This window comes from Rana temporaria, chromosome 4 (assembly GCF_905171775.1).
Source record: "Rana temporaria chromosome 4, aRanTem1.1, whole genome shotgun sequence".
NCBI lineage: Eukaryota > Metazoa > Chordata > Amphibia > Anura > Ranidae > Rana > Rana temporaria.
The window spans coordinates 163,556,774-163,582,350 of NC_053492.1; the positions used below are offsets into that span (position 1 = coordinate 163,556,774).

At 39.0% G+C, this 25,577-nt stretch overlaps 1 protein-coding gene across 1 annotated transcript; it reads right to left on the bottom strand.

Moving 5' to 3' along the window:
- Positions 1 to 7,019: 7,019 nt before the first annotated feature.
- SLITRK3 (SLIT and NTRK like family member 3) lies at positions 7,020 to 14,095 on the bottom strand. Its single transcript, XM_040349298.1, has 2 exons — positions 14,014 to 14,095; positions 7,020 to 12,728 (listed from the first exon to the last, which is right to left on the bottom strand). The coding sequence occupies exon 2, from the start codon at positions 12,701 to 12,703 to the stop codon at positions 10,055 to 10,057; it is 2,649 nt and encodes an 882-aa protein (XP_040205232.1). The 5' UTR covers positions 12,704 to 12,728; positions 14,014 to 14,095; the 3' UTR covers positions 7,020 to 10,054.
- Positions 14,096 to 25,577: the final 11,482 nt, after the last annotated feature.

Genomic DNA, 25,577 nt, shown 5'->3' on the forward strand with positions numbered 1-25,577 from the left:
GGCTAAATATAAACATCACATATATGTTTTCGAAAAAGCAGAAGTGGATTTGCAGTTAAATGTCACCTAGCATTGACCAGACTATCCAACTTGAATGGCTTAAAACATTACTGCTTTATTGAGCAATCTGCAACAATGTAGCTCTTGTGAAACAGTAAGCTCTAACACTTCTGAGTTTTCAAAAAGCATAACTTCTATTATTTCTTAAATGGCAAAAGTCAACAAAAACAACTTAAGATACGGCCTATAAAAGTTTTACTGCGACAGGGTGGCACCTCTGCACCAGAATCACATATATATATATATATATATATACGCACAGTTGGAGCCGATCAGCGGGTACCACAGGCGCCATTTGCCATTCTGACAGGAGGGAAGAGATTACATTTGTGTCCCTGCAAAGCAGGTAATACATTTCATCTCTACTCCTAGTAAAAGCTGGTAGTGTAGTAAAACACTGGCTAGGCACACAGTTAACACTTTAATCACCCCCGATTAACCCCTTCCCAGCCAGTGTCATTAGTACAGTGACCGTGCATATCTTTTAGCACAGATCACTGTATTAGTGTTACTGGTCCCCAGAAAGTGTCAGTTAGTGTCCAAATGTCCGTCGCAATATCGCAGTCCCGCTATAAGTTGCTGATCGCCGCCATTACTACTAAAAATAAATAAATACAAATATCCCATAGTTTTTAGACTCTATAACTTATGCGCAAACCAACCAATATACGCTTATTGGTATTTTTTTCTACCAAAAATATGTAGCAGAATACATATTGGTCTAAATTTATGAAGAAATTTGTTTGTTTCCCAATTTTTTTTATTGGAAAGGTTTTATAGCAGAATGTACTTTTTTTTTTAATGTCTCTTTTTTATTTATAGGAAAAAGGACATACATTTTATTTGGCTACATCGTTGCACTACCGCTCAATTGTCAGTTAAAGTAATGTAGTGCTGTATCGCTAAAAACGGCCTGGTCATTAAGGGGAGTAAACCTTCCGGAGGTCAAGTGGTTAATGAATGCCATTCCTGCTCCTGGTTTTCTGAAAAGTTGTCATTACCTTTAGTGGCATTTTGCTGTCAACCCAATGTATCTTTACTTACTATTATACATAATATCTAAGGCCTCTATTTTAAAGCAGTGGTATGATCTTACTGCAGTCATACTGCTGTGTTAAAAAAAAAAAAAAAAACATTTATAAAGAACAATACTGTGTTTTACAAATCTGCATTACACTTAGCATGCTTTGAAATATGAAGTAAGTGGAGCAGCATTCATTCTAATGATTGATAAAAAAGCCTGAAGGAAAGATAGGTAATGTGACCTGTCAAAGTTCTGTGACAGGCCTCTCCTCCGATCATGGAGAAGAGTGGAACATGGCTAGCTTCACGCCACAGCCTGCAAATTATGAATGTCATTATCATGTGATGTAAACATGGTGTGTAGTGGATATCAGAAATAAATTGCCTAAAACCTATTTTTTGCAATCTAAATGTCCCTGTTCAATATTTATCTAAATGACAACAGAATATTAACAGTCAAACAAAACTGAATGAACTACAAAAAGCAAAAGGATGAACTGCAAAACCAGAGACACGTCTAGCTCTGTTGGATAGATGTCCTCTTCCTTTCTGTCCTGTGACAGCACCTTCACCAAGCCAGAAGTAAGGGAAAAACTGCAACAGCAACAAAAATGAAAAATGTTTTGTTGTGCTAGAGTACCAGAAGGCTAAAACCCCTGTTAGCGTTTATTGCTGTTTGTGTCCCTGTTACAGGTTTTGTCTCACTTCCTGTCTGCTCATGTCATTGTCACCTGAACGGACGTAAGGGTAAATCTCTCTAAGGCGAAATTCACACTGGCACTCCTACATTTATTTGATTTCAATTATGAGTCCCAGTTTGTGTTTTCCCACATTTGGATGTATTTGCCTTTACCTGAGTTTACCTGAGTTTACTCATATTTACATGTGTTTTGACATGTTCAAAGTATAAAATCTGCCCCTGGATGCACAGAATTCCACTTTCTCTAAAAGCAGAAAAACTGAATGCACCTAAACACAGTGATAATATATATATATATATATATATATATATATATATATATATATATATATATATATATATATATATATATATAATTTAATGTAATGTCGATGTCTGTTTACTATTTTAAAGCGGAGTTCCGGCCACAATTTCACTTTTTAAATATAAATACCCCTGTAATACACAAGCCTAATGTATTCTAGTGAAGTTGGCCTGTAAACTAAGGTCCGTTTTGTTAGGTTGTTACAGCATTTAGACACTTTATAAAATAGAAATTGACTGGGGCCATCTTAAGTGTGGGCATCATGAAGCCAGACTGTATGACTTCCTGGATTTCAGCCTTGCAGATCTCGAACATGCTCAGTGCTGCACAAGCAGTGTCAGATCAGGTTTCAGCACCTGTGCTGTCCAAGTCACATGATTCTTTGAGACTGGGGAGTGCACAGACTCCTTGAAAGTTACACCCACTACATTCCCAGGAGTCTGTGCGGTGTAGGTTAGGAAGCATTAAGCACCTAGGTGCAGGAAGTGGGAAGATTAACTATTCTGCCTAGCAACAACACTTTGAAGGCATCTAAAAAAAAAAATGTTTTCGTAAAGGACTAATGACATTTTTTTAAAACTACTGATGTAATGTTATATTTATGGGTGGAACTCCACTTTAAATAATATGGTTTCCCTTAGATATATTGTAAGATCCACCAAAACACAGTTTTTCAATTGTGTTTGGAGTGGGGAGTTACATACATTTACATTTTATATGTCCTATAAATGCATACAGGTTTGTCTATGCCAGTGTGAACAAGGCCAAAAGACAGACCCCCCAGGTAGTAGTAAAAACCCAACAAAGCTTTTACACCTTCCCCACTCCAAACACAATTGAAAACTGTGTTTTGATTGGATCTTACAATATATCTAAGGGAAACCATATTATTTAAAATAGTAAACAGACATCGACATTACATTAAATTGAATATATACTGTATGTGTATATATATATATATATATATATATATATATATATATATATATATATATATATATATATGTTGTGGTTTGCAAGTGGTTTACTGGGATTATGGCTGATATCATTGTTTTTTTTTTTTCAGACGCCGGCTGGCTTTCTCTTGAAAGCATTCCCAGTGACTCATATGCCACTGGAATGCTTTCAGAAGCGGCAGGAGGGGACATCCCTACTCCTGCCACTCGCCAGTCTTTCTCGGGCTTACTCGCTCCTTTCATTCCGAAAGAAGACATAGCGGCCGTGGTGGGAGCAATTGTAAACTCCAGATTGGATTATGCAAATGCCCTTTACCTCGGACTCCCAAAGTACCAAATCACTCGTCTGCAAGTCGTTCAAAATACGGCCGCCAGACTAGTGACTGGGAAAAAACCCTGGGAATCATTCTCACCTTCACTGAGAGCCCTTCATTGGTTGCCAATTAAAGACAGAATTATTTTTAAAGCACTCTGTCTAACGCATAGATGTATCCATGGGAATGCTCCCCATTATCTATGCGAAAAAATAAAAGCTCACAACTCCAATCGCGTTCTGCGATCCACCAACCAAAATTTGCTCCAAATACTAAAAGCCAATTACAAGTCCAAAGGAGAAAGAAGATTCGCGGTCCAGGGTCCCAGACTATGGAACGCTTTACCAACCAGCATTCGGTTGGAGGAAAATCACTTAGCGTTCAGGAGAAAGATCAAGACTTATCTCTTTTGATATCAAAGGAGACAGGAACAACAAGCGCCCAGAGGCGATTTGGTTCGCATGTGCCGCGCTATATAAGTTTTTCATTCATTCATTCCTGTTTTCCTGGCTTGCCTGAGAAACTATCTGACAGTGCTGCTGGCTGGTCACACAGGTGATCAAAGTGTAGATTCGTGTTGATCCCCTCTATGGCCATGGAGGACCAGAGCAACTTCATGACGTCACTTCAAGTCCAGGGTGGAAGTAAACAATATTTTTTTTTAACACAAACAATTAAAAAAAAATGTTTTCTGAACTTTTGCATTTAAAGGTAAAGAAGAGATTTGGGGTCTTTTTGACCCCAGATCTTTTCATAAAGAGAATCTGTCATCCTTATTTCTATTACAAAGGATATTCACATTCCTTTTAATAGGAATAAAAGTGATAATAATAAAAAAAAATAATTAAGGGACAGTGTAAAAAATAAAAATAAAAATAAAATAAATAATTTTGGATAATGTGTGGACCACTGTCAGGGATTATTTTGCTGACTGTGTCCCAAATGGAGGAGATTCATCCTCTTAAATCGTCCTAATAAACATTGTCAATACTCTTTGACAACCCTGAGACAAGTAGGGAAGAGAATTCTTTCTAACAAGACACAGACAGCAAAACTGCTTCTAAAGTTTTTGAGGACCATTTACATTTGACCTCATGGAAAAATGATGGTTAAGCAATGGCAAACAGAAGACAATAGCTTTCTGTGTGTCATGTTCAGACCAGAATATAGTGTTACACCACGTTCTAGAACATAACTATATTATACAACATGTTTGCATAATATTGCACCACTCTGCCTGGTCCTGCATGTCATCGCACAGCAAGTGCAACGCATCACGCTGCTTTGCAGTGACATGAATGAAGTGTCACTTTGTGAACTTGATATACAGTTCTGTTAAAAAAAAGCTGTATGTTGCAACAAGATGTACATCCCATCGCCCTCCTACTGAACAGATCTGTAGCCAAAAACTTTGTGTGGGCAGCAGCAGCTTGGGTTGTAGACCCCTTTCACATGTGAGCGTAGGGCTTGGAGCTTTAGATGCCCCTCGTTTTAACAACGCTTTAGCACTTTTGTGACGCTTTTTGACACTAGTGGGGTGTTTTATAACCCCAAAGAAGGGGTTAAAAATGATCCGTGTTGCGGGGCTTCTAAATTGCTTTTCAGGCGCTTCGGAAGCGCTGCCTATTAATTTCAAAGGGCAGGGCATTTTGGGACCGCTGTATACAGTGCTGCCAAACCACCCCAAATATGCTGCTTGCTGGACTTTTCCTAATGTCCTGCAAGCGCCAGGGATGTATTTAGGTTTTGTGCTGCCCTAGGCCTGACTAAACTCGTTCACCCCCTAATTTAAATATGACCCACCCCTTCCTGTCAAGGTCACACCCCTTGTGGTTTAAGACCCACCCTGAAATTTTCAAGTGGGGACACTAGTTCTGATGGCCTGGGGGGGGGGGGGGGGGGGCAAGGAATTGCCTTAATTTGCATAGATTTCCTCTCACTTCCTGTTTGGCTATGGGACAGGAAGTGAAGGGAAATCTCTGCAATGGAACAGGGATGGTAAAAAATTTGAAGCAACGCCCCCCCACAGTTGCAGAATGCCAACCGCCCACATACTGGAAGCAGTGCGTCCGATTTCTGGAGGTGCTAAACCTTTTGCCTAACAGTGTAGCGCAAGCCGGTGGGGACACTGTCCGTGCTGCCCCCTTCAAAGTGCTGCCCTAGGCCTGGGCCTTTTTGGCCTAGGCCAGGATACAGCATTGGCAAGCGCACAGCCCCAGTGTGAAAAGACACACTGAAATGAATGAGAGGTGATTTTCAGGAGCTATTTAGAGGCTATTTCCAGCTCTAAGCACTTTAGTGTGAAGGGGGTCATAGGTAAGTGTAAATGGTCCCTTACGGCAGTGTTTTTTAACTTCAGTTCGCAAGGCGCCCCAACAGGTCATGTTTTCAGAATTTCCCTTAGATGAAACGGCTGTGGTAATTACTAAGGCAGTGAAACTGATCAAATCACCTGTGCAAAATAAAGGAAATCTTGAAAACCTGACCTGTTGGGGCGCCTTGAGGACTAGAGTTGAGAAACACTGCCTTAAGGATATGCAATTGTGTGTGCGGAGAGGAGGACAGAGAAAACTGTTGAACCTCACATAGTTAAATTGGAAAAGGAATGATTGACATACAAGAAATCCATTTGCTAATAAATCTAAAAAACAGTGGCTGATCTTCACCCCTTATTACCAGAAAGACCACAGAAAACAGTGTAACTTGTGTTTTATGATAGTCCACAGCCATAGAGAGCACTGTTAAGATGTGAAGGTACCCGAAATAGCGCAATCATTAATAATATATGGGTTACTTTGCAGCATTCCAAGCACAAAGCTGCAATTTGTGAATACAGCTGTATCTACAGTTCCCCCATGGCACCAATTTCTACATCCATCTTTCAAAAATATGAACAGGCACTTTGGACTAAGACAAGTGAGTACATTTATTTACAACCATGATTATTTTGCTATCCTGCCTTACAATATTAAATTTGTCACGTGGATTATTAACTGATTCTTCTCATTACACGAAGAACACATTCTAGTGATCTATGAAGATTGCCACGAAATATCACTGCAAAGAAAAAAACAATAGGACATAAATTGTAAGAAGCAAGTTATTGAGCTTGCTGAAATGTGAACGTGGCCTGGCGTCTATTAGGTAGAATTTGTTCGCGAAAGAAAGGTCACATATCAGTTGTCATGATCATTATGGTCAACCAAACGTCTGAAGGTAACTAGGTAAACGAATCATGGGAAACATAATATAATTCAAATCAAATCAATGGTGGTACCTTTTTAACAAGTGTATTGGGAAATATCTGCTTTGACATATTATTCTACATGTCAGCGTTTGTGCAATAAGATGCCATAACTCAGCACTAACATTGTCATTTATCATGACTGGTGCTAGTCACATCAGTTAAAAAGATAAGGCTTGTGCATTTATATCGATCAGTAGAAAATGTGAACTCTTCATAGTTGAAATAAACTAGATGGTCATTCCTCTGTGCACTTCGGCAGCCACAGAACTGTTCACAAATGTTGTACATTAACCCTTTGCAAAAGAAAACAATATACATCTTATAACCCCCCCCTCCACCCCCAACGTGCACGCACACACACACCAAAGCCACAAATGCAAAGAAAGAGCTTCCTACATAAGAAAATAAAACAAAATTTAAGCCAAAAAGTATCTCCTTTAATATAAAATTTCCATTCTCAAAGAATAAATTTATTTCCACTGAATAAATAGAATTCCGCACCATCCAGGGGTGGAAAATGTCCCTTTTGTTGAAGCAAAGACTTTCTTGCCTCTCTCTCTTTGTTTCATGTTTTATCTTGTTTTTTGTTATATTTGCTTTTTTTAACAAAATATATAAACATAATGTTTGCATCATACTTTGCTATGGATTATGAGCACTCCGTTTAAAATGTATACAGCACCAGTAACACTAGGGATTGCACGCAAATGTGTTATTGTAAAAGAAATACGGTGATGTGATGCATGCCTGGAGTTAATGGGCTTCTATTCTTATAAGGAGTGTTTCGCCTTGCACATTTTATTTTCAAAATATGCGCATGCTGTCTATTTATAGTAGAGTTGAACGCAGTCATATGCAATATACAGCAGGTTTGGGATTTTTTTTTTTTTAAGAACATGGCAAACAAATATGGTGGTAAACATGGAAAAATCTAGCCTTTGGATTGAATAGAATGAGTTTAACTGGAGAATTTAAAATAAATATGTCAATAATTGGGGAAGGAAGTCATCTAAACAGAACACCAACATTCTGTAGATGGGCAACCTTCAGAACTTCAGCTGTCAATTAATACAAACTCCCATAACACTCACTAGTGAAGCCAAGTGATGATGGACACAGTGGGAGATGTCACAGAACTACTCCTCCCATGATGCTTAAGAGTGAATTCAAGGGGTAATGTGGTTTAATGCAGCAGGGGTACTACTGGTAGTCCATCTCTGAATTCCAATTTTGTAATAGCAGCAGCATGCTGCCCTATAGTGATAGGTCTTGCCTGTTTTTTTAGCAGCTAAAATCAATTGCAGCTCAAGGTTATCATTTATGCGTGTGCAAATTAGTGATTGATCTATATTCTGCATTACCATATGCCCTTAATTATTTTACTATAAAGGTGATGAACTTTGTAAACTATAATAGACATGGGGGGCTGTGAGCAAAAAACAAACAAAAAAATGCACTTTCTAGCTCATATATGCACAGAGGTAGCTACAGTATATATAAATCTATGGATACGTGTAACTATCTACATGCATATAGACAAACGACACTGATAATCAGAACAATATTAGCTTGTAATAATAAATCAATTGTACAGATGATCATGCAGCAAAACCAAAACTTGACAAGCTATGTTTTTTTTTTTCACATTCTCTTTTAAAATTCCTATGTTCATGTAAGGCATCAGTGACATCTGACAGTTTACATTCAATGTACAGTAATGATTTCATTAGGGATTTAAATTAGTCAGGAAATGAAGCAGAGGAGAACACATTTCGGGAACGGCTGCAGCACACAAATAACACACAGCTCTAAAGCCAAGAACCAGGTGCCTGTGCCTAACATACAATATTTAGACTATAAGCTCCCCCTGCTGTTCAATGTTATGAATGCATCCTCATTTAAACCACAAGCTAGCAGCTTCAACAATCAACCAGTTTTGAATTAGATTTTCTTTGGGTTCACTCAGGGTCTGATAGTGCCCTTTTCATATATATCTCTCTATAAATAGACTCTCTCTATTAGGATATACAGTGTGCAATTAATAGAGTGTATGGTTTGAAGATATATATATATATATAACCAATTAGACATTTTATACAGATAGGCTGTGCAACTTTTCATCCCCAAATGGGTCGGAATACACTGTAGTGATCCCTAGATAATTGACTAAAGGGGATACAACGGGCCTCTCATTTTTCAAGCTAGACAAATAAATTAAATGGCTCTACCTCTAAGTAATAATTTACTTCCAATTCTCACAGTATTGAATGCAGTGTTGTCCAGAGGATTGTTACATTATTAATTCCTTTGCTACTGAGGAATCTGCGAAAGGCTCTAAAGTGCTACTGATTCCAAGAATTGCAAAACTATATCAAAGCGCGTGTCATCTGTTTTTACCTCTAACCATAGCACTGTGCAATGAAATAGTGATCAATGTTAGTTAGCATGGTAACTCAGTTTTCTTTTTTTTTTTTTGGCTGATGTACATAAGGCTGGGCATAGCTAAATCAAGCTTTTTATCTGTATATATCTGTATATGTATGTATTGTTTTAAATTATTTTATTAGGAAAGCTATACCAGACGCATAATCACTATACATTGATTAAACATTACCTTTACAATTAATATTCACTGAAATTACAGAATAAATATATGCACATTTTGTAAAATCTTTGTGTATGGGGTAGGCTAAGGAGTAGGAGGAGGAGGGGAGAAGACATTAAAAGTGCTTCCTACAAAGCTGTTAGTGATACGTACCCAGTAGCATTGCTAAATAAATTGCAAGGAGCTGCAAAAAATAAAAAAATAAATCCTGGCAGATTCATGAATTCACAAAGATGTTGATCCCTAGCTGTCTTGTGTACAATTCTTCCTGTTTTGCAAAAAAAATGAAAATAAATCAAATATACATTAAAAACCATTGAAATATGATGCTTTGCAGTGAATCCAGGTGTTTGGATGCTGAATCGTTGTTGGTAAAAAGAAAACAGATGAGCATTCGTGTTTTGGGTGAGAACATTCGAGCATTAACCCCCCCCTGCAGTTTTTTTTTTTCCTTTTCAGGCATGCAGCAAACTGCATCAATATACAGGAACTGTGCCATGGGTGTTTCTTTGTATAAGGAAGCAACAATGCCATCTTATCTCCCTCACCCCCAATACCCTCCAGTGAAAAGGTTTAAGTTACTGCCAAAAAAGGACACGTGGAATAATTTTTATCAGGATCAGTACAAATATCCCCATACCTTACATGGCACAGTCAAGTTTCTTAAATTCCTATATAAAAAATAATGATTGATAACATTGCTGGCAAAAGTCTGCGAAGGCACTTCAATTAATTACGATTAGAGTATGGCCCTTCCTCCAAAACAATTTGGGGAGCACAACGGTATTATCATCTTGAATCATGCGTTTGTTTTGTTTTTTTGGGCGCTATGAAATAATGCTATATTAGAATCTATATGTGTTTTTTTCCAGGACTTCGAGGTAATCCGGCTTGGTTTGGAGTTTGGCCCTCAACTCGAGGTATTCACTTTGAGTTTGGTCTGAAAACCCCTTCCCAGCTGAGAAAAGTAAGGTTTCTTTTAATCTGGCATCCTGCTGTAAATCTGGATATTGCATGCCAGGTGGGTGGACGTGCAGTTCCTTTAATTTGGGTACTGTGCCATAAATGCAGTCCACAAAACCCACCGTTGGCGCTGCCCGTTCTCGGTCAATTACTCCAGGAAAGATGACCCCATTTTCATGAAAACTTGGTACTTCCCCACTTTGATTAACAGTAACTATAGTGTTTAGCTGGGAGTTTGACACTGCCATGGTCCACTCTTTTTCTTTTTCTATTAAGGTCCTATAATTTGTGTTGTTTTCTTTTGTTTCTGAAAATTCCTCCCCCATTTCTTCCTCTCTGGGTTTGTAAATGGGGTTGTTGCACATCTGGGTTACAGGATGAGGAATGTAATCATAGACATGCCCAGGAGCTTTCTCTGGGGAATTGTTTGGTCTGTCCTCAAAGATTCTACACTGCATTTGAATGCCCGTCAAATCCACCTCTTGTCTCTTTCTGAAAGGCAGTTTCTTGCGCCTTCTCAGCACGAAAGCAAAGAGGCCAGCAGCCACAAAAACAGCTGAGAAAAACAAGATTAGGAGACTGAGAATGAGGACAGATAATGGAATGGCACCTCCAGATGTGGTAAGCTCAAACACTGAGGAGCTTGTGGGCACCATCTTTCCAGGCAAAGATGGTGAAGTAGCATGTAGCATCTCTGGACACAAAATTTCCATTTCAATTGATTTTAGATCCTTGTTGGTCAGGTTCTCAGGGCTTGTGCACAGTACTTCCCCAACCACAATGACAGAGCTGGTGGTGTCTATCCACTGCTTTAGAGGGACAATGTCACAGGTGCAATCCCATGGATTCTGTTTAAGGTCAATCTGCACAATGGCATTAAGGTGCTCCAGGACTCCTGCAACAGGAAGGTATAGAAAGTGGTTGTTTCTGAGATTCAGCCTTGCTAGAGATGTGCCTGCAAAAGCATCAGTTGGGAGTGTTCTCAACAGATTGTCATTGAGAAACAGCAACTTCAGGTTTGGCATCAGGCTGAAAGCAGCCGGCTGGATTTCCCTTATCATGTTATACTCAAAATATAAATAATTCAAACTTTGTAAACCCCTGAACATGCCAGGCGTCAGCCTTTCAATGTCATTTCCATTTAAATACAAGCTTTTTAAATTTGGGAGATTAATAAAGGCTCCCTCCTGAACATAAGAAATTCTGTTGTTTCCAAGGTGTAATAAATCCAGTGAAGAAAAATTCCAAAAATCTGACCGGTAGATTTTCTGTATTAAGTTACCACTCAAGTAAAGTTTTTTAGCATTGAGTGGTCTAGGCAGAAGTTCTGATATATTATGAAACCCTTTCTCCTTACAGTTTACAGTCAATCCAAGATCATTGATATGCAAACTGCATGAACATCCAGTTGGGCAGATGATTGGAATAGGTGGTCTAGTCTGGTACCCAGCAATTGGTGGTTGGTTTGGACCTGGGTAAAGGCCTCTGGGTGTCGGTGGAGGCTTTGGAGGCCTAGGTTGCCTGGTGGTGGTGGGTTGCTTATTTGATGTCTTGTACTCCACAGAAGAAGCAGTAACATGAAAAGATGATAACATGGAGGAAGGTTTAGTAGGCCACATATTTTCTTTGCTCGATGGTAACTGGGGAATCCCGAGGCTTGCTTCCACCTCACTTTCAGACAACAAGGGGCACAGTTTACTTCGCTTTATATCCCTTAAATCCTTGCCATGAAAGTGAAAGGGACTTTCACATAAAATATCCCCAACCAGAACAGTATAAGGAATACGTTCGAGCCACGTTTTCAACTGCACAATCTCGCAGGTACAGTTCCAAGGATTTTCAGCTAACTGTATCTCCATAATACTTCTTCCTATGTGATCTAACATCCCTCTGTAAGAAAGGATCTTTAAACGGTTTCCACGCAAGTCCAAGTGTGTTAAAGACACCGACTTAAATAGATTTGTTGGAAGCAAAGGAATATGGTTATCATTGAGAATTAGTACTCTCAGTTTATTTAAATTTCTGAAGGCCCCACTTTCAATCCTCTTAATTACATTATAGTCTGCTTGTAGATACTCCAAGCTTTCCAGTCCCATAAAAGTGTCATTTCTAAAAATATCTAGTTTGTTTTCATGCAAGTATAGCCTCTTCAGAACTTTCAACCCATTAAAAGCTCCAGCTTGAATGTCCTGCAATGCATTGTTCCCAAGATTAATCGACACAGCATTGTTCAAATGAAGGAAGCTGTTTGTGTACAGTTTTCTCATCGAATTTCTCTGAAGATACAGTTTAAATGGTCGAGACCAAGATTCGGAAATCTGACTAATATTTGTAAATCCTTTATTGTCACAATAAATGTGGAAAAGGCTTTCCTTCACTTCACAGTAACAAGGATCAAAGCAAGGCTCGTCTATTTCTTCTGAATCCTCAATCAAGGGAATTGGCGTAGTCCATGCAAGAGCAATTGTGCTTAGAAGAATTATCCACAACATACGTCCATTTATCTGAGTTTCTGCTGGAGAAGGTTCCATTTCTGATTAATTAAAAACAAAAAAGCTGGAAGACAAAAGAAAGAAACACAGATGTCATTATGTATCTATACTATACATATAAACAGGCTGAGTGCAAAGTAACAATTGCAAGAGAACAGTGAATTGTCTGTTCATTATCAGTGCACACTAGTTTGCAAGATCTAGTCTATCAAAGTGTAAATCTGCAATTATGCAATGCCATTTGGCTTAATGCACTGTATTACATAATTGCCACTCCATGAGACCATCTCTGTGCACATAGACAATGGTAAGAATTGTGTCTAGATTGTAAATAAGTGAGCTTATGTCATAATGGAAATAATTTGTATCTAAAAAATTACCTTTGCCTATGAGTCATACTGAGCTATAATAATAGTACAAATAGCATCAGTGTGCCAAAACACAGATAATGATCTAAGCTTGTACATACATACTAGATACAGTCATAATGTATGAGAGTGAGAATTACTGCAAAGCATGCATTTTATCCCAAAGAGTTGGTGTCAAAATCTTGCTTGCTATTTCCAGTAAAATATCCGTGTGCTCCTCGTTCGTGATGCATTAGCAGATTCCAGCATGCAGTTAATCGCAGTGACTATTGGGCACTTTAAATGGCCATAAATAGATAAAAGAATGTAGAGATAATTAATCTGGCCACACTGCTGGTCCATATGATCTTCCAATCGGAGGGGAAACTGACAGTAAAATGCAGCTTAGTCTGGGATGATCCATGATTTAAATGCTCTGCCTCCCTTGCTCTGGGACTAAAGCTTTAACAGCACAGAGACCAGACGCTGAATGTATCTCAATGATGAAAATACCTATACATTAGCAAAGTGCCAAAATAAGCCATCGCAAAATAAAGTCATCCCATCACCAAATTCTATTATTCTAGCACAAAAATCAAATCCATGCAATAATCTCTCTCCTACCCCACATCCTTAGATGCTGCAAATAACTACATTGAAATCTGTAGATATGAAGCCACCTGCATCTTACTGCATTTCCTGTGTGCTTAGAGCATAGTGATGGCAATGAAACTTAAAATCAAAGCATCCACTCTAGTGAAATACAATAAATGCTAATGCAGCTTTCCTGACACATTACATAGATGCTAAGCAGTCCAGATTCTGGCATGCCAGTAAATAGATCGCTTGAAATAAAGACAGGAGGGAGGAAAAAAAAGGCAGAGGGTTAGATTGCAGCAGCCTCAGCAGCAGCATCATTTGCAAATACATATCTGCAACTTCAATCTAATGTCAGGTCACCCTAGAAAAGTAAATAGAGACAAGAGGGGTTGATTTACTTACCAGTTTGCAGGTGAATTTTTAGCACATCCGGGGGAATAAAGGCTGAGTTTGAGGATTGCTGGCTCTCCCTCTCTCTGTCTTTCTCTTGCTATCTGCTCCTACTGAGTCTGAGGCAAAAAAAAAAAGAAAAAAAAATGAGCTAGAGACGTGCTGGGAATGTGCAATGTGCAGTGTGCTGTGAGCTGCTCTGTGTTTTCAATGGGTTGCTTCAACATGCAGATCTGCCACTCAGTATGCTCAATGGAGCCAGCGAGGAATCTGCAGCCTCTCTGTCCAACATTGCCTGCTGAGGTCTTTCTCACTCGCCCTCTCTCTTTTTTTTTTCCTTTCCCCCCTCTCTATCCTTTTTTTTCTTTAGCCCTCCATCCTTCTCCTCCTCCTCCTCCTACAGGCAACAGATCATTGGAAATTTGACACAAATCCAACAACCTTCACACCGCTGCTTCAATTGTCTACCTCCTATTTATTCTCTTTCAACCTCTTCTATGGCTTTGCCCGTTTGCTGCCTTCTCTTTTTCTTTCCCCAGTTTCCCCCCCCCCCTCGCTGACAGCAGATAATTGGGAGAGTCGATCATAGTCAGGGATCTTCACACCGTTTGTGTCTCCCTGTCTTCACCTGTCTGGGTGAGAGGCTTCACTGACTCCCTCGCCTTCCTATTGTGAGTAGAGAGCTTCCCAACACATCTAACAATCTCATTTCCCAGATTACTTACACCTCATTATCTTCCCTTTTCTCTATTCTTCTCATCTCTGTTTGTGTCTAGATCCCTCTTTTTTTCTTTTTCTTCTTCTCCCCCTAGCATCATGGAAACAAGCTGGAAGAAGAAGCGAGATCAAAGCGGAGGGGGAGCGTTTAGGTTATGACGTGAGCATGCATTGGGAAGCCCTGGCATTTTTTTTTTTTGTGGGTGTGTGGGGTATCCCGGGTGATCATCGCTCTTTCATAATACATATGTAGAGTTTTAAGCAGAAGCATGCAGTAGAGGCACAAGCATCAGCTCCCCTCACCAAATCTGTAAGCCTTCCTTTGCTTGCTCAGCCTGTCACTTCAAACTACAGCAAACTACAGCTTTGAAAAGCAAACTGATAAGCCATGAAATCCAGAACTGGAGCAAGTCATCAAGTCATATCCCCTTCTCCCTCCTATTGCACTCATTTTGAAAAGATAGATTTTTTTAAATGTATTCATTTATTTATTATTTTATTATATATTTTTTTTTAATTTATTTTTTTGAAATCCAGTTACCACCTGATGTTCTAACAAAGATACATAGTTCTGCTTGTGACAGCAGAGAAAGATGTTCTGTATGGGAATCTGCACTGTATGTTCATCTTGGCTGCAGGCACAGGTACATTTTGCATGCTATAAGTCTAACGTGGCATTGAGATCGTTGTCTGGGATTTAAGGGAAGAAGTCCTTATGTGACTTGAAAAGACCAAAGGGAAAAAAAAACACAGTGGTGTTTTTCTTTGCAAACCTGCCATCAATTTTTTCATGGCTGTGAGAAGAGCTGCGGGGAGATTGGCAATACCAACTGTATCCAAAACAAATATTCAGGTAATTATATTGGGGGAAATGGAGACCATGAAGGGTGTGTATAGGAGCAGGGTTTCTACCAGTTAGGTGCTTGGGACAGGTATAGTTAGAGGCCAGTTTTATGATTTATGACTGATCTACTTGTAATTATTACATATGCAGAACGTTAAGGATGTAAAGGAAAGGCGATGTATGAAACTGTCAATATACTTTTTTAAAGGAAAAAAAAACTGTATTGGCTGTTACTGACATGTATTTGCATCTACTCTGCATGCTGTACCTTTTAATGTCATCCTGAAATATTATTGGAACAACAGTTATAGGGAATGTTTTGATCATTTGAAAAATTTGAATAAAGATGGTCCAGTGTGCCTGTGTGTGTGTGTGTGTGTGTGTGTGTTTGGGTTAGCGTGTGTGTATGTGTGCATGTTCATGTGTGACTGTCACTGTGTATGCGTGTGTACACATACGTGTGTGGGAGTGGTTGTAATTGACTCATTGCCACCTGCCCATAATATTTATAGAGCCATGTAGTAGGTATCAAAGAGATTCAGGAGTTCATATTTTCAAACAAATTTTCCAATAATTATACATAACTGTAATGCATATATAATCATCATATATGATGTGTGTGTGATGACTTATATTATAACCTGGTACTTTCACAATAATCAGAAAGCAATATATGGAAAAAACATGTCAATCTCTGCATGTTCAAGGCAACGCGCATTGCGTATAATGGAAAACTTTTATTTGAGATTGAATTATAACCTGCATTTCACTTATCCTCTGTTGACATCACTTAAATAACCACGCAGTGCTTTAGCTGTACCGAGTGCTTTCATGCTGTGCAGCCTCTGGTTTGTAACTGTTTGCATTCATTTTGATGATTGGAGGCATTGTTTTCAAAACAGCGATAGTAACTTCACAATTACATGCCCAAGGACGCTTAGGCTGAGAAAGAGCTGGTCTCTAAGGCTGCAGCATTGCTGTACTAAGTTCCCAGTAGTGACTTCCATTGGGCTTCTACTCTCTCTCTCTCTCTGGTGCTGATTTGCTCTTCTTTCTGATAAGATGCCAAAGTTAAAAAGCTCTATGCAGAGGCTAGCAGTAAAATGTGATTTGTTCCTGAGCCAATCTTCTGCAGGCTCTTTGCATCGTATAAAGCCATATGGCAGAGACCCTATGCAAGGGCAGCTCCAGCTCTGTTCTGTTCCAGCACCATGCAGTCTATAAAATTACAGAAGGCAAATGACCTCTATGTGATTATATGCTAAAGCCTGCCATGACCATTCAGGTTGTACAGTTAAATCACAAAGCCAAAAATTACTATCATCAAGCATGGAGAGGGATTTGTCAGGTAACAATTTGTAGGCTTCTTGCTGTGGGGACACAAGGGAGGGTGAAGCCGGGTTCAGTGGAGGTATCTTTCAAAGAGAAAGGGATTTCCATTAAAATTGGCAGTTCATGGTAAAGCAATTGTTTGTGTGTCTCATGGTTTGAAAATAGTCCTTTGTGGGAAGCCTCGAGAACAAATGTTTGGATGATCACACCGTGACATCAGTCCAAATGGGTTTACTTCAGATACCTGCATATGATTAGTCTCCCCCTGTCAAATATCAGTGATATAACAAAATCCAAGGATACCCTTGTGACATTAGGAGAGAGCGAGAGCAAGAAAAAGAGAGATAGGAAATTCTGAAATGTCTAAACAATAACGTAGGTGAATAAAAAAGGTATATCAGCAACACTTCCTTGTGCATTCAGTTATTTGGCTTATTAAATATAAAAGCGTAGAAAGCAAAAAAATAGTTTTCAAACTTCAGTCATCCCTAGCAACCTATAAGATTTGAGTTTTCTGCTGAGATGTCTTTTGATTGGTTTCTATGGGTTACTACACTTTGCACATTATACTGTTTGTTCTATTTGCATTGAATGTTCTGTCCAACATATTGGCTTATGATACATATATTGAGTAAGAGAAAAAGCAACACGGTGTTGTCATATAATGGTAAAACTTTTAAGAACATATCCATGTCCAAATTTGCAAGCATGCAATTTTGGCAATGATGGTTAGGACACCATGATGTGGTCTCAAACCTATGTGCATTTAAATCTACAGTGGAAGAGGGCAGGCATTTCAAAACCCACCCTCTTGGTAATTTATTGGCTTTAAAATCCAGCAATCCATGCTGAATAGTGATCTTTTTCATCTGATTCTTCAATAGCAATCAATAACGATTATGATTTTTCCACAATAATTAAATGCTTAACCTGTGATATGTTGCTATGGACAACCACACATAACTTTTCTTCGTTCTTTAATAAAATGATGTCAGGTATTCAAAATTTGTTTTAGAACAGACACAAGTGCTAAAATAGTATCAGAAAGGCAATTAGGCTTATTCAGTTAGGTGTTACAAAGAGCAACCATTTTGGACTTTAGTAAGTCCTCTTAAGAAATGTTTTTTGATTGGCTTTAAACTTGTATTTATTTTTTTGTATATATACTGTATTTAAAATAAAATCGTTTCTATGGGAATTCATTTGGGCAATGTTGACAAGTTCAAACTGTAATATCTTCCAAATCACATATTTATATATAATATATTATTCAAAGGGAACTTGGTCTACCCTGTTTATTTTAGTTTGCCAGGCAAGCAATACAAGCATCTGGGTGAGACTGTTATGCTCTGTAACATGTCAGTTCCAAGCTTTGTATGTGTAGTCTGGAAAGACACACTGCACATTGTATCCAGTTGTGCCAGAGACAGTGTAGTGGACGTTATTACAATGCTTAAAAAGCATTAACTAGAGCCAGTATTGTGAAATGCAATCAGTCTTGCTAGATCATTGAGATTTAATGTGAATGGGACAATTGGACATGTGAATATAAAAGCTCATACTCACACACTCAGCTCATAATGAAGGTATGTCTTCAGCAAGATGTGCTTATATTCAGAGCTGGTATTGTCACCTAATATGCTTCTTGGTGTTATAGTCAAGGCAATTGACCATAGTGGGAGAGACAGTTCTGTAACAAGTGAAATAATGAAGCAGCCAATTTTTGTACTGTGTCCGTGTACAGTTGTTATTGCATGCACCCTGCTCTTGGGGCAGTATATACTGACCATTTCTAGGGATGATCAGCTAACATGGTCTAAAGCACTGTGCTTTTTTTGTATAAAAAGTGGGTTTCATGCTTTCCTGATGTCTAATGTGCACAATCTTAAATGCGCAAAAATAATGAGCTGAGCTGAAAGGCTCTGTATGGCCATGGATTCAGAGAAGTATCAGAGTTATTACTTCCTCTTGTGCTTTGTTTATTGTGAATGCAGATTTCAGCAACTGTCTTTTGTTTGATCCTGCTGTCCCTGTATTTATAATACCTCTCAGGATGTGACCCCATCCTCTCACATGGATTTTGGCAGTAGTCAGCATCTGTAGTTTAACATTTCTCATGGGTGCCCTTGAGCATGTGTCTCTGTGTGTGACCCCTAAAAGTTGACGTGAACACAGAAGGTTTAAATAAAATAAGGTCCATGGGCAGTCTAATGTCCTTGCAGAACTCATACTGTTCTGCAAAGTGGAAACAAGTCAACTGGTTACATGGAGTTTGAATGACATGCCTTTGTTAATGCTATTTTTCTGGGTGTTCTGATTTCCTGTCTTCATTCAAAAACATACTGATATTTTCAGCAGCCATTATTGTGCAAGAATTTGGGGCAGTACTGTTACTTCATTGACGACAGGTGCCTGTAGCTAATGTGTAATCTGTTCCACCAAAATGTTACTGGCATAAGTGCACTTGTTGTTCATAATCCCTATAATCCCTAGCATACCATCTGACCTAAGAGAGAACTTTCCCATCTGCAGCAGCTATTCGACTGGATGAATTGCACACGTTTTGCATTGCATAGAAGGTGAGGGATGCAATAAGATAAGAATTTTCTTAATTCAACATCAGCTAAAGCATTGGAGGGAAGGAAACAGAATACTGTTGCATTGCTAAAAGGGCTCTTTGTTTCTTTTCCATGCTCTGTTTAAATTTGCAGGCACAAGGGACATTTTGCCTACAGACCTGAGTGCCTCTGCATTACCCATTGGCTTACAATGGAAACTCACAGGCTATTACTGTATTTTTTACTTGGTAGCAACGCTAACACATAGTAGTGCCTGAAACTTTCCCACTGGAATGCTTTTACATTTTCCAGTTTGCTTACACAGGAGACTAAAAGACTGTAGCTCCATTTTGTTAATTAGCAGAAAATCAGGGTCTTTACTACTTTCTGCAGAGAGAAAGAGAGGGCACAGTGATAGTGTCCCCGCCCTTTGTGAGAGTAAAGGTGCTTCTATCATGTAAGGCAGAGGGAGAGAGTCCAATGATAGTGTACCTGTTCTGTAATTCAAGGAGAATTCAGTGTGCTTGTCCATGCCCTCTAAGTCATAAAGAGAGTGAAGTTAGAGTTTTCCTGTCCTTTAAGATAGCGAGTGTGGGTACCCCTGTCCTGTAATGCAAAGGTAGAGTCCAGTGAGAGTGCTCCTGTCTTGTAATGCAAAGAGAGAGACCAGTTAGAGTACCACTGTCCCTTAAGGCAGAATGATAGTCCAGTGTGGGTACTTCTGTTCTCTAAGGCAGAGAGAGTCCAGTTAGAGTGCCCCAGTCCTTTAGGGCAGAGAGAGAGAGAGTCCACCGTGGGTGCCCCTATCCTCTAAGGTAGTGAGTGAGAGAGAGAGAGAACGAGAGTCCAGGTAGAATGCTCCTGTCCTATAGGGCAGAGAGAGGGTCCAGTGGGGGTGCCCCATCCTCTAAGGCAGAGAGAAAGTCCAGTTAGAATGCCCCCATCCTTTAAGGCAGACTGAGAGTCCAATGTGGGTGCCTTTATCCTCTAAGGCAGAAAAAGTCAAGTTAGAATGTGCCTGTTCTTTAGGGCAGAGGGATAGTCCAGTGTGGGTGCCCCTATCCTCTAAGGCAGAGAGGGCATCCAGTTAGAGTGAACCCCTTTCCTTTAGGGCAGCATAAGAATCCAGTGTGAGTGCCCCATCCTGTAATACAAAGAGAGAGGGAAGTTTAAGTGAGTTGTAAGGCAGCAAAATACTTCAGTGAGAGTTCCCCTATCCTATGCCCTGTCCTGCAATGCAAAGAGGGAGTCCAGTAAGAGTGTAACTTTCATGTAACACAGCGAGAGACAGAGAGAGTGAAGTGTGAGCACCCCTGTTCCCTAGGATAGAGGGGAGTCCAGTGTGAACACCCCTGTCTTTGAGGGTAGAGAGAGTCCAGCGTGAATGTCACTGCCCTTTAATGCAAATAGAAAGTCTTCTGATAGTCCTCATATCCAATAAGGCAGAAAGAGAAAGACCAGTAAGTTTGCCCCAGTCTTCTAAGGTAGAAACATAGCCCAGTGTCCGATTTCCATATCTGTAATGCAAAGAGAGAATCTAGTGAGGGTGCAACTGTCCTTTAGGGCAAAACGTGAGTTCAGTGTGAGTGACCTTGTCCTGTAATACAAAGAGAGAGTCCACTGACAGTGCCCCTGTCCTGTAAAGAAAGAGTGTCCAATGATGGTTCCCTTGGGTGAAACGTAAAGAATGCCCAGTGGGTGTATCCCTTGCTTGTGAAAAGTGATGGTTCAGAGAAAATCCATGTTCTATGATAGACTATGTTAAGTAAAAACTACAAGTGCAAAGTACACTGAAAGTGCACTTGGAAGTGCAATCGCTGTAGATCCAAAGGGGACATGCAAGGAAAATAAAAAAACAAGGGGGACATGCAAGGAAAAAAAAAAAAAACAGCATTTTAGCTTGCACATGATTGGATAATAAAATCAGCAGAGCTTCCCCTCTTTTCAGATCTATCCTTCAGATTTTCAGTGACTGCACTTTCAATGCAATTTTAAGTGCACTTTGCACTTGTAGTTTGCACTTGTAGTGTAAAGTGGATTTGCCTTTCATAAATAACCTCCAATGTCCCTTCAGGAAAAATAGTGTCCTATGCATGGCCTTTCTTTTATATAGTAAACTATAAAATTAGATATAAAAATAACCAGTGACTACCATATTACTATTTGTTACCTTCATAAAACACCTTTGTGCAAAATGGTGAACTTCAATTAAGTAAGCTTGCATAAAGTTATCTATTTTTCATATCTGCATTGTCTCATATACCTATCTTTGCGATTTGAACATTTTTAGTGTGCTCAAAAGTCAAAAGCCAATCTACCTATTGTTTTTTTTTTATTATTTGCTCATATGTTTTTCAGTTCGAAACAGAGCTTGGGCAAACTGGTAATATTTCTTTTAAATGCAACTTATGCATGTTCTTTTCGGTTAACTCACCAAAGGCAATCACTCTTCCCTTATTACATCTAGGTTTTGTGTATGAAAGTGGTTGAGAGAAGGGCTGTCTAATTTGCTTTTACCATTCAGTCACATTCTCTCTTCAATTTTCTATGGGTCTTACAGACACTATTTGTCATACATTTTTACATGAAGCCCATTGTACACTGCCAATATAGTGTAGCCTAATGCACGTAACTTGTCTTATGATAAAATATTCTGAAGACATAATCAGACTCTCCAATTTTTCTGTGACAGGAATGTTAAGTGACCCCTGCAACAGCCTTGTTTTTATAATGTTATGTAATGCTTAAATATTTGATCTGGATATATATACATATATGCTGTACAAATATAGAAGACAAAAAGAGAGAGAAGAGCTTTTTCTCTGATTGTATCTCTCTCTCTTATTGATGTTTGTTTATATTTCAAAAACCACATATGCATGGCATGTATATATTTATATGGGAGAATCTATTTTTATCATTTCAAATATGCAGAATAGCATTTCCCGGTCAATGAGCCTTATTGCTCCTTTTACTGTATCTTCTTCTTATCTTATTCCAAGTCCATGGACAGCCTCAACTGCATTTAGTTTGCTTAGCCTGTACTTGAAGGATCTCAGCAATCATTCAGCAATAATTCAGATTGCATAGCCTAAGATAGAAAGCCAAAAGAGGGCATTTACAAATCTGTGTATGTAATCAATCCTCAAAATGGCAGAGAAAACTAGTAAGATGTGAAGGCACGTTAAAATCAACTTGGATAAAACTAACAGTAAAAAAGTACTCACTAAAATCTATTATTATTTAATATATCATGTCCTGTTGAATGTTTTGTAAGAAAGAAGAGGTTATTTAATCACTTAAGGACTAAAAGTATTTACACCCTTAATAACCAAGCTATTTTCTTGCGATACAGCACTGCGTTACTTTACCTGTCAATTGCACCCAAGTAAAATTGAGGTCCTTTTTTCCCCACAAATAGATCTTTCTTTTGGTGGTATTTTATCACCTCTACGTTTTTTATTTTTTTCACTATAAACAAGAAAATAACGTCAATTGTGGAAAAAAAAGTTACTTTCTTCTGTAAAACATATTCAATAAAAATATAAAAAATATATAATTAGTTCATCAATTTAGGCCTTATGCCAAATATTTTTGGTAAAAAAAAAAAACAATAAGCGTATATTGGTTTGTTCAAAAGTTATAGCGTCTACAAAATAGGGGATAGATTTAAGGCATTTTTTTTATTATTGTTTTTTTTTTACTAGTAATGGAGGTGATCAGTGTTTTTCAGTGGGACTGTGACATTGCCTAACTGATATTTTTGACACTTTTTTGGAAACCAGTGACATTATTACAGTGATCAGTGCTAAAAATATGCACTGACATTGTACTAATGACACTGGCAGGTAAGGGTTTGACATCAGTGGCGAGCAAGGGGTTAACTGTGTTCCATGGGTGTGTTTACTAACTGTATGGAGGATGGGCTGCCTGGGATGATGCAGAAAGGCATGATCTCAGTGTCATCACCTGTCAGAACGGAGGTCTGCCTTGTTTACTTCGACAGACCTGTTCTGTCTCTTCGAGAAACGATTGCGTGCGGCCGGCGGACATGGAGTCCGCTGGACCCACTAATTGGCTCCCCCACAGGCCAATGGGCCTACAGCGATTCACGCAGCCAAGACAGCTTGCCACGGTATAACTGTAGCTGCTGGTCGGCAAGAGGTTAGTCGCGCGTGTCTACAAATACTGGACAACACAACTCAAAAATAATTAAACTGTTTAGCTTTTGGGATCCTAATCTGGGTATTTTTACTGAGCTACCCGCTATCTTTTTCATACTTTTCCTTACACTGCAGACAGCATATCCAAACCTTATTAATTTATCCTACAATATTCTTACAAAACATTGCAAGTAAAAAACATGTTAGAACATAAGTCCATATAATATAAATAGTAACCATATACGATGCAACTCTACGTTTTTATTTTTACCCCCACCCCCACTGCCAGCACACACAAGACCTGTCGTGTCTAAACAGCCTAATTCATTTATTTAACCACCAAATTCTCCCAGGTCTAGTGCACGACCATTTACACATTCAAGCTGTAGTTTCCCACTTCTCTACCCCCCCCCTCACCACAGCAAAAGATCTCTACATAAAAAGTCTATCCATTACCAATTGTGATGGCGCAAGGCTGGGATCCCCCAGCCAAGGTTGCCATATAAGATTGAATTTACCCACTGCCTTCCTGTGACTATAGGCCACCCTTTCTCTAAAAAGTAGGGAGTTATCATAGGTGATCCATTGCTTCCCCCTGTGGGGACCGCGGGTGCCATCCAATATTGTGCAATAAGCTTTCTAGCTAGAGACATCAATCTAGTTATCATATAGTACATTCCTTTCGGGAACTTTTCACCATCAAAACCCCAAGCAAATACACCAGGGGGTCCAAAGGAACAGGCACATGGGCTAGTCTAGTGATACACTGAGAAACTTCCTCCCAGTACCGATGAAGCTTTGAACGTCTTCAAATTAAATGTATGAAATCCCCCTGATGTATTTTGTACTTTGGGCACATGGGGGAATCCCTTCCTCCCCACCTGTGTATCTGCACTGATGTTCAATAGGCCCTATGTAAAATAAATAGTTGTGACAATTTATGAGACGCCAAGACAGATACCGCAGGAATGGATTCAAGAGCCATATCCCACAGGTCCCATTCTATATCCCCAATATCTTCTTCCCACCCACTGCGGCATCTAAAAGAGGCATGGTCCTGGACTGACAATCCTACAATATTTTTATACAGTTTCATTTCAATTGTCTTTTATTAAAAAGAGAAACATAGTTTATTTTTATGCAGTCTTTTAACAAGGGGGTAAAATGAGCATCCGTCTTATACTTATCAAGACAGGAGGTGCACCAAGAGCCTTTGAAATAACAAAGCTTTGGATTGAGACAGTAAAGAATCTTCAGACCTATAGTGCTCTAGAAAGCCAATATGGTCCCATTCAATGTCACTTAAATATGTACATATAGAATGCAATGTTCAACTTTTACTCCTCAAATCCTACTTGTTGACTTGATGTATACCATCCTAAGTTAAAGGAACACTAAAGGTTCATTTTTTATTAGATCAATTGATTGCTGTAAGCTAGAGCATTTAAATATCACTTACCTCGTTTTTCCTTTTGACCTCCAAAATACAGTAATCCAGGATTGAAAATGCCATTTCCTGTCTCTCCTCTTCTTGCTTTCCACCAGCATCTGAGCTGTTTTGCATGGTGGAAAGCAGAATGTGCTCACCCCCTCCCTATGACTACAGACCTGCGTGAAGATGCTCTCTTATCCCTCACAGGCATGGAGGCTAAGCCTAATGGGAACTGTAGTTCCCATTAGGCCGTGATGTAGCAAGAATGAATGCGCACCGCAAACCAAGAAGTCAGTGAGAATAATGATTCAGGAGTGACGGAGGTGAATAAAACAGCTCGATTTCAACAGGTATCAAACTAGTTATAATGCAAAACATTACTTTTTACTTTATCAGCTACTGTCACACTTTAATTTAAGAGGAAAATATTTTTGTCTTTACAACCCCTTTAAAGTGTATCTAAACCCAAGAACAAAAATGTAATATATTGCAGCTTCTTATTTGTTCATGCCCTAGGGTGATAACACTCA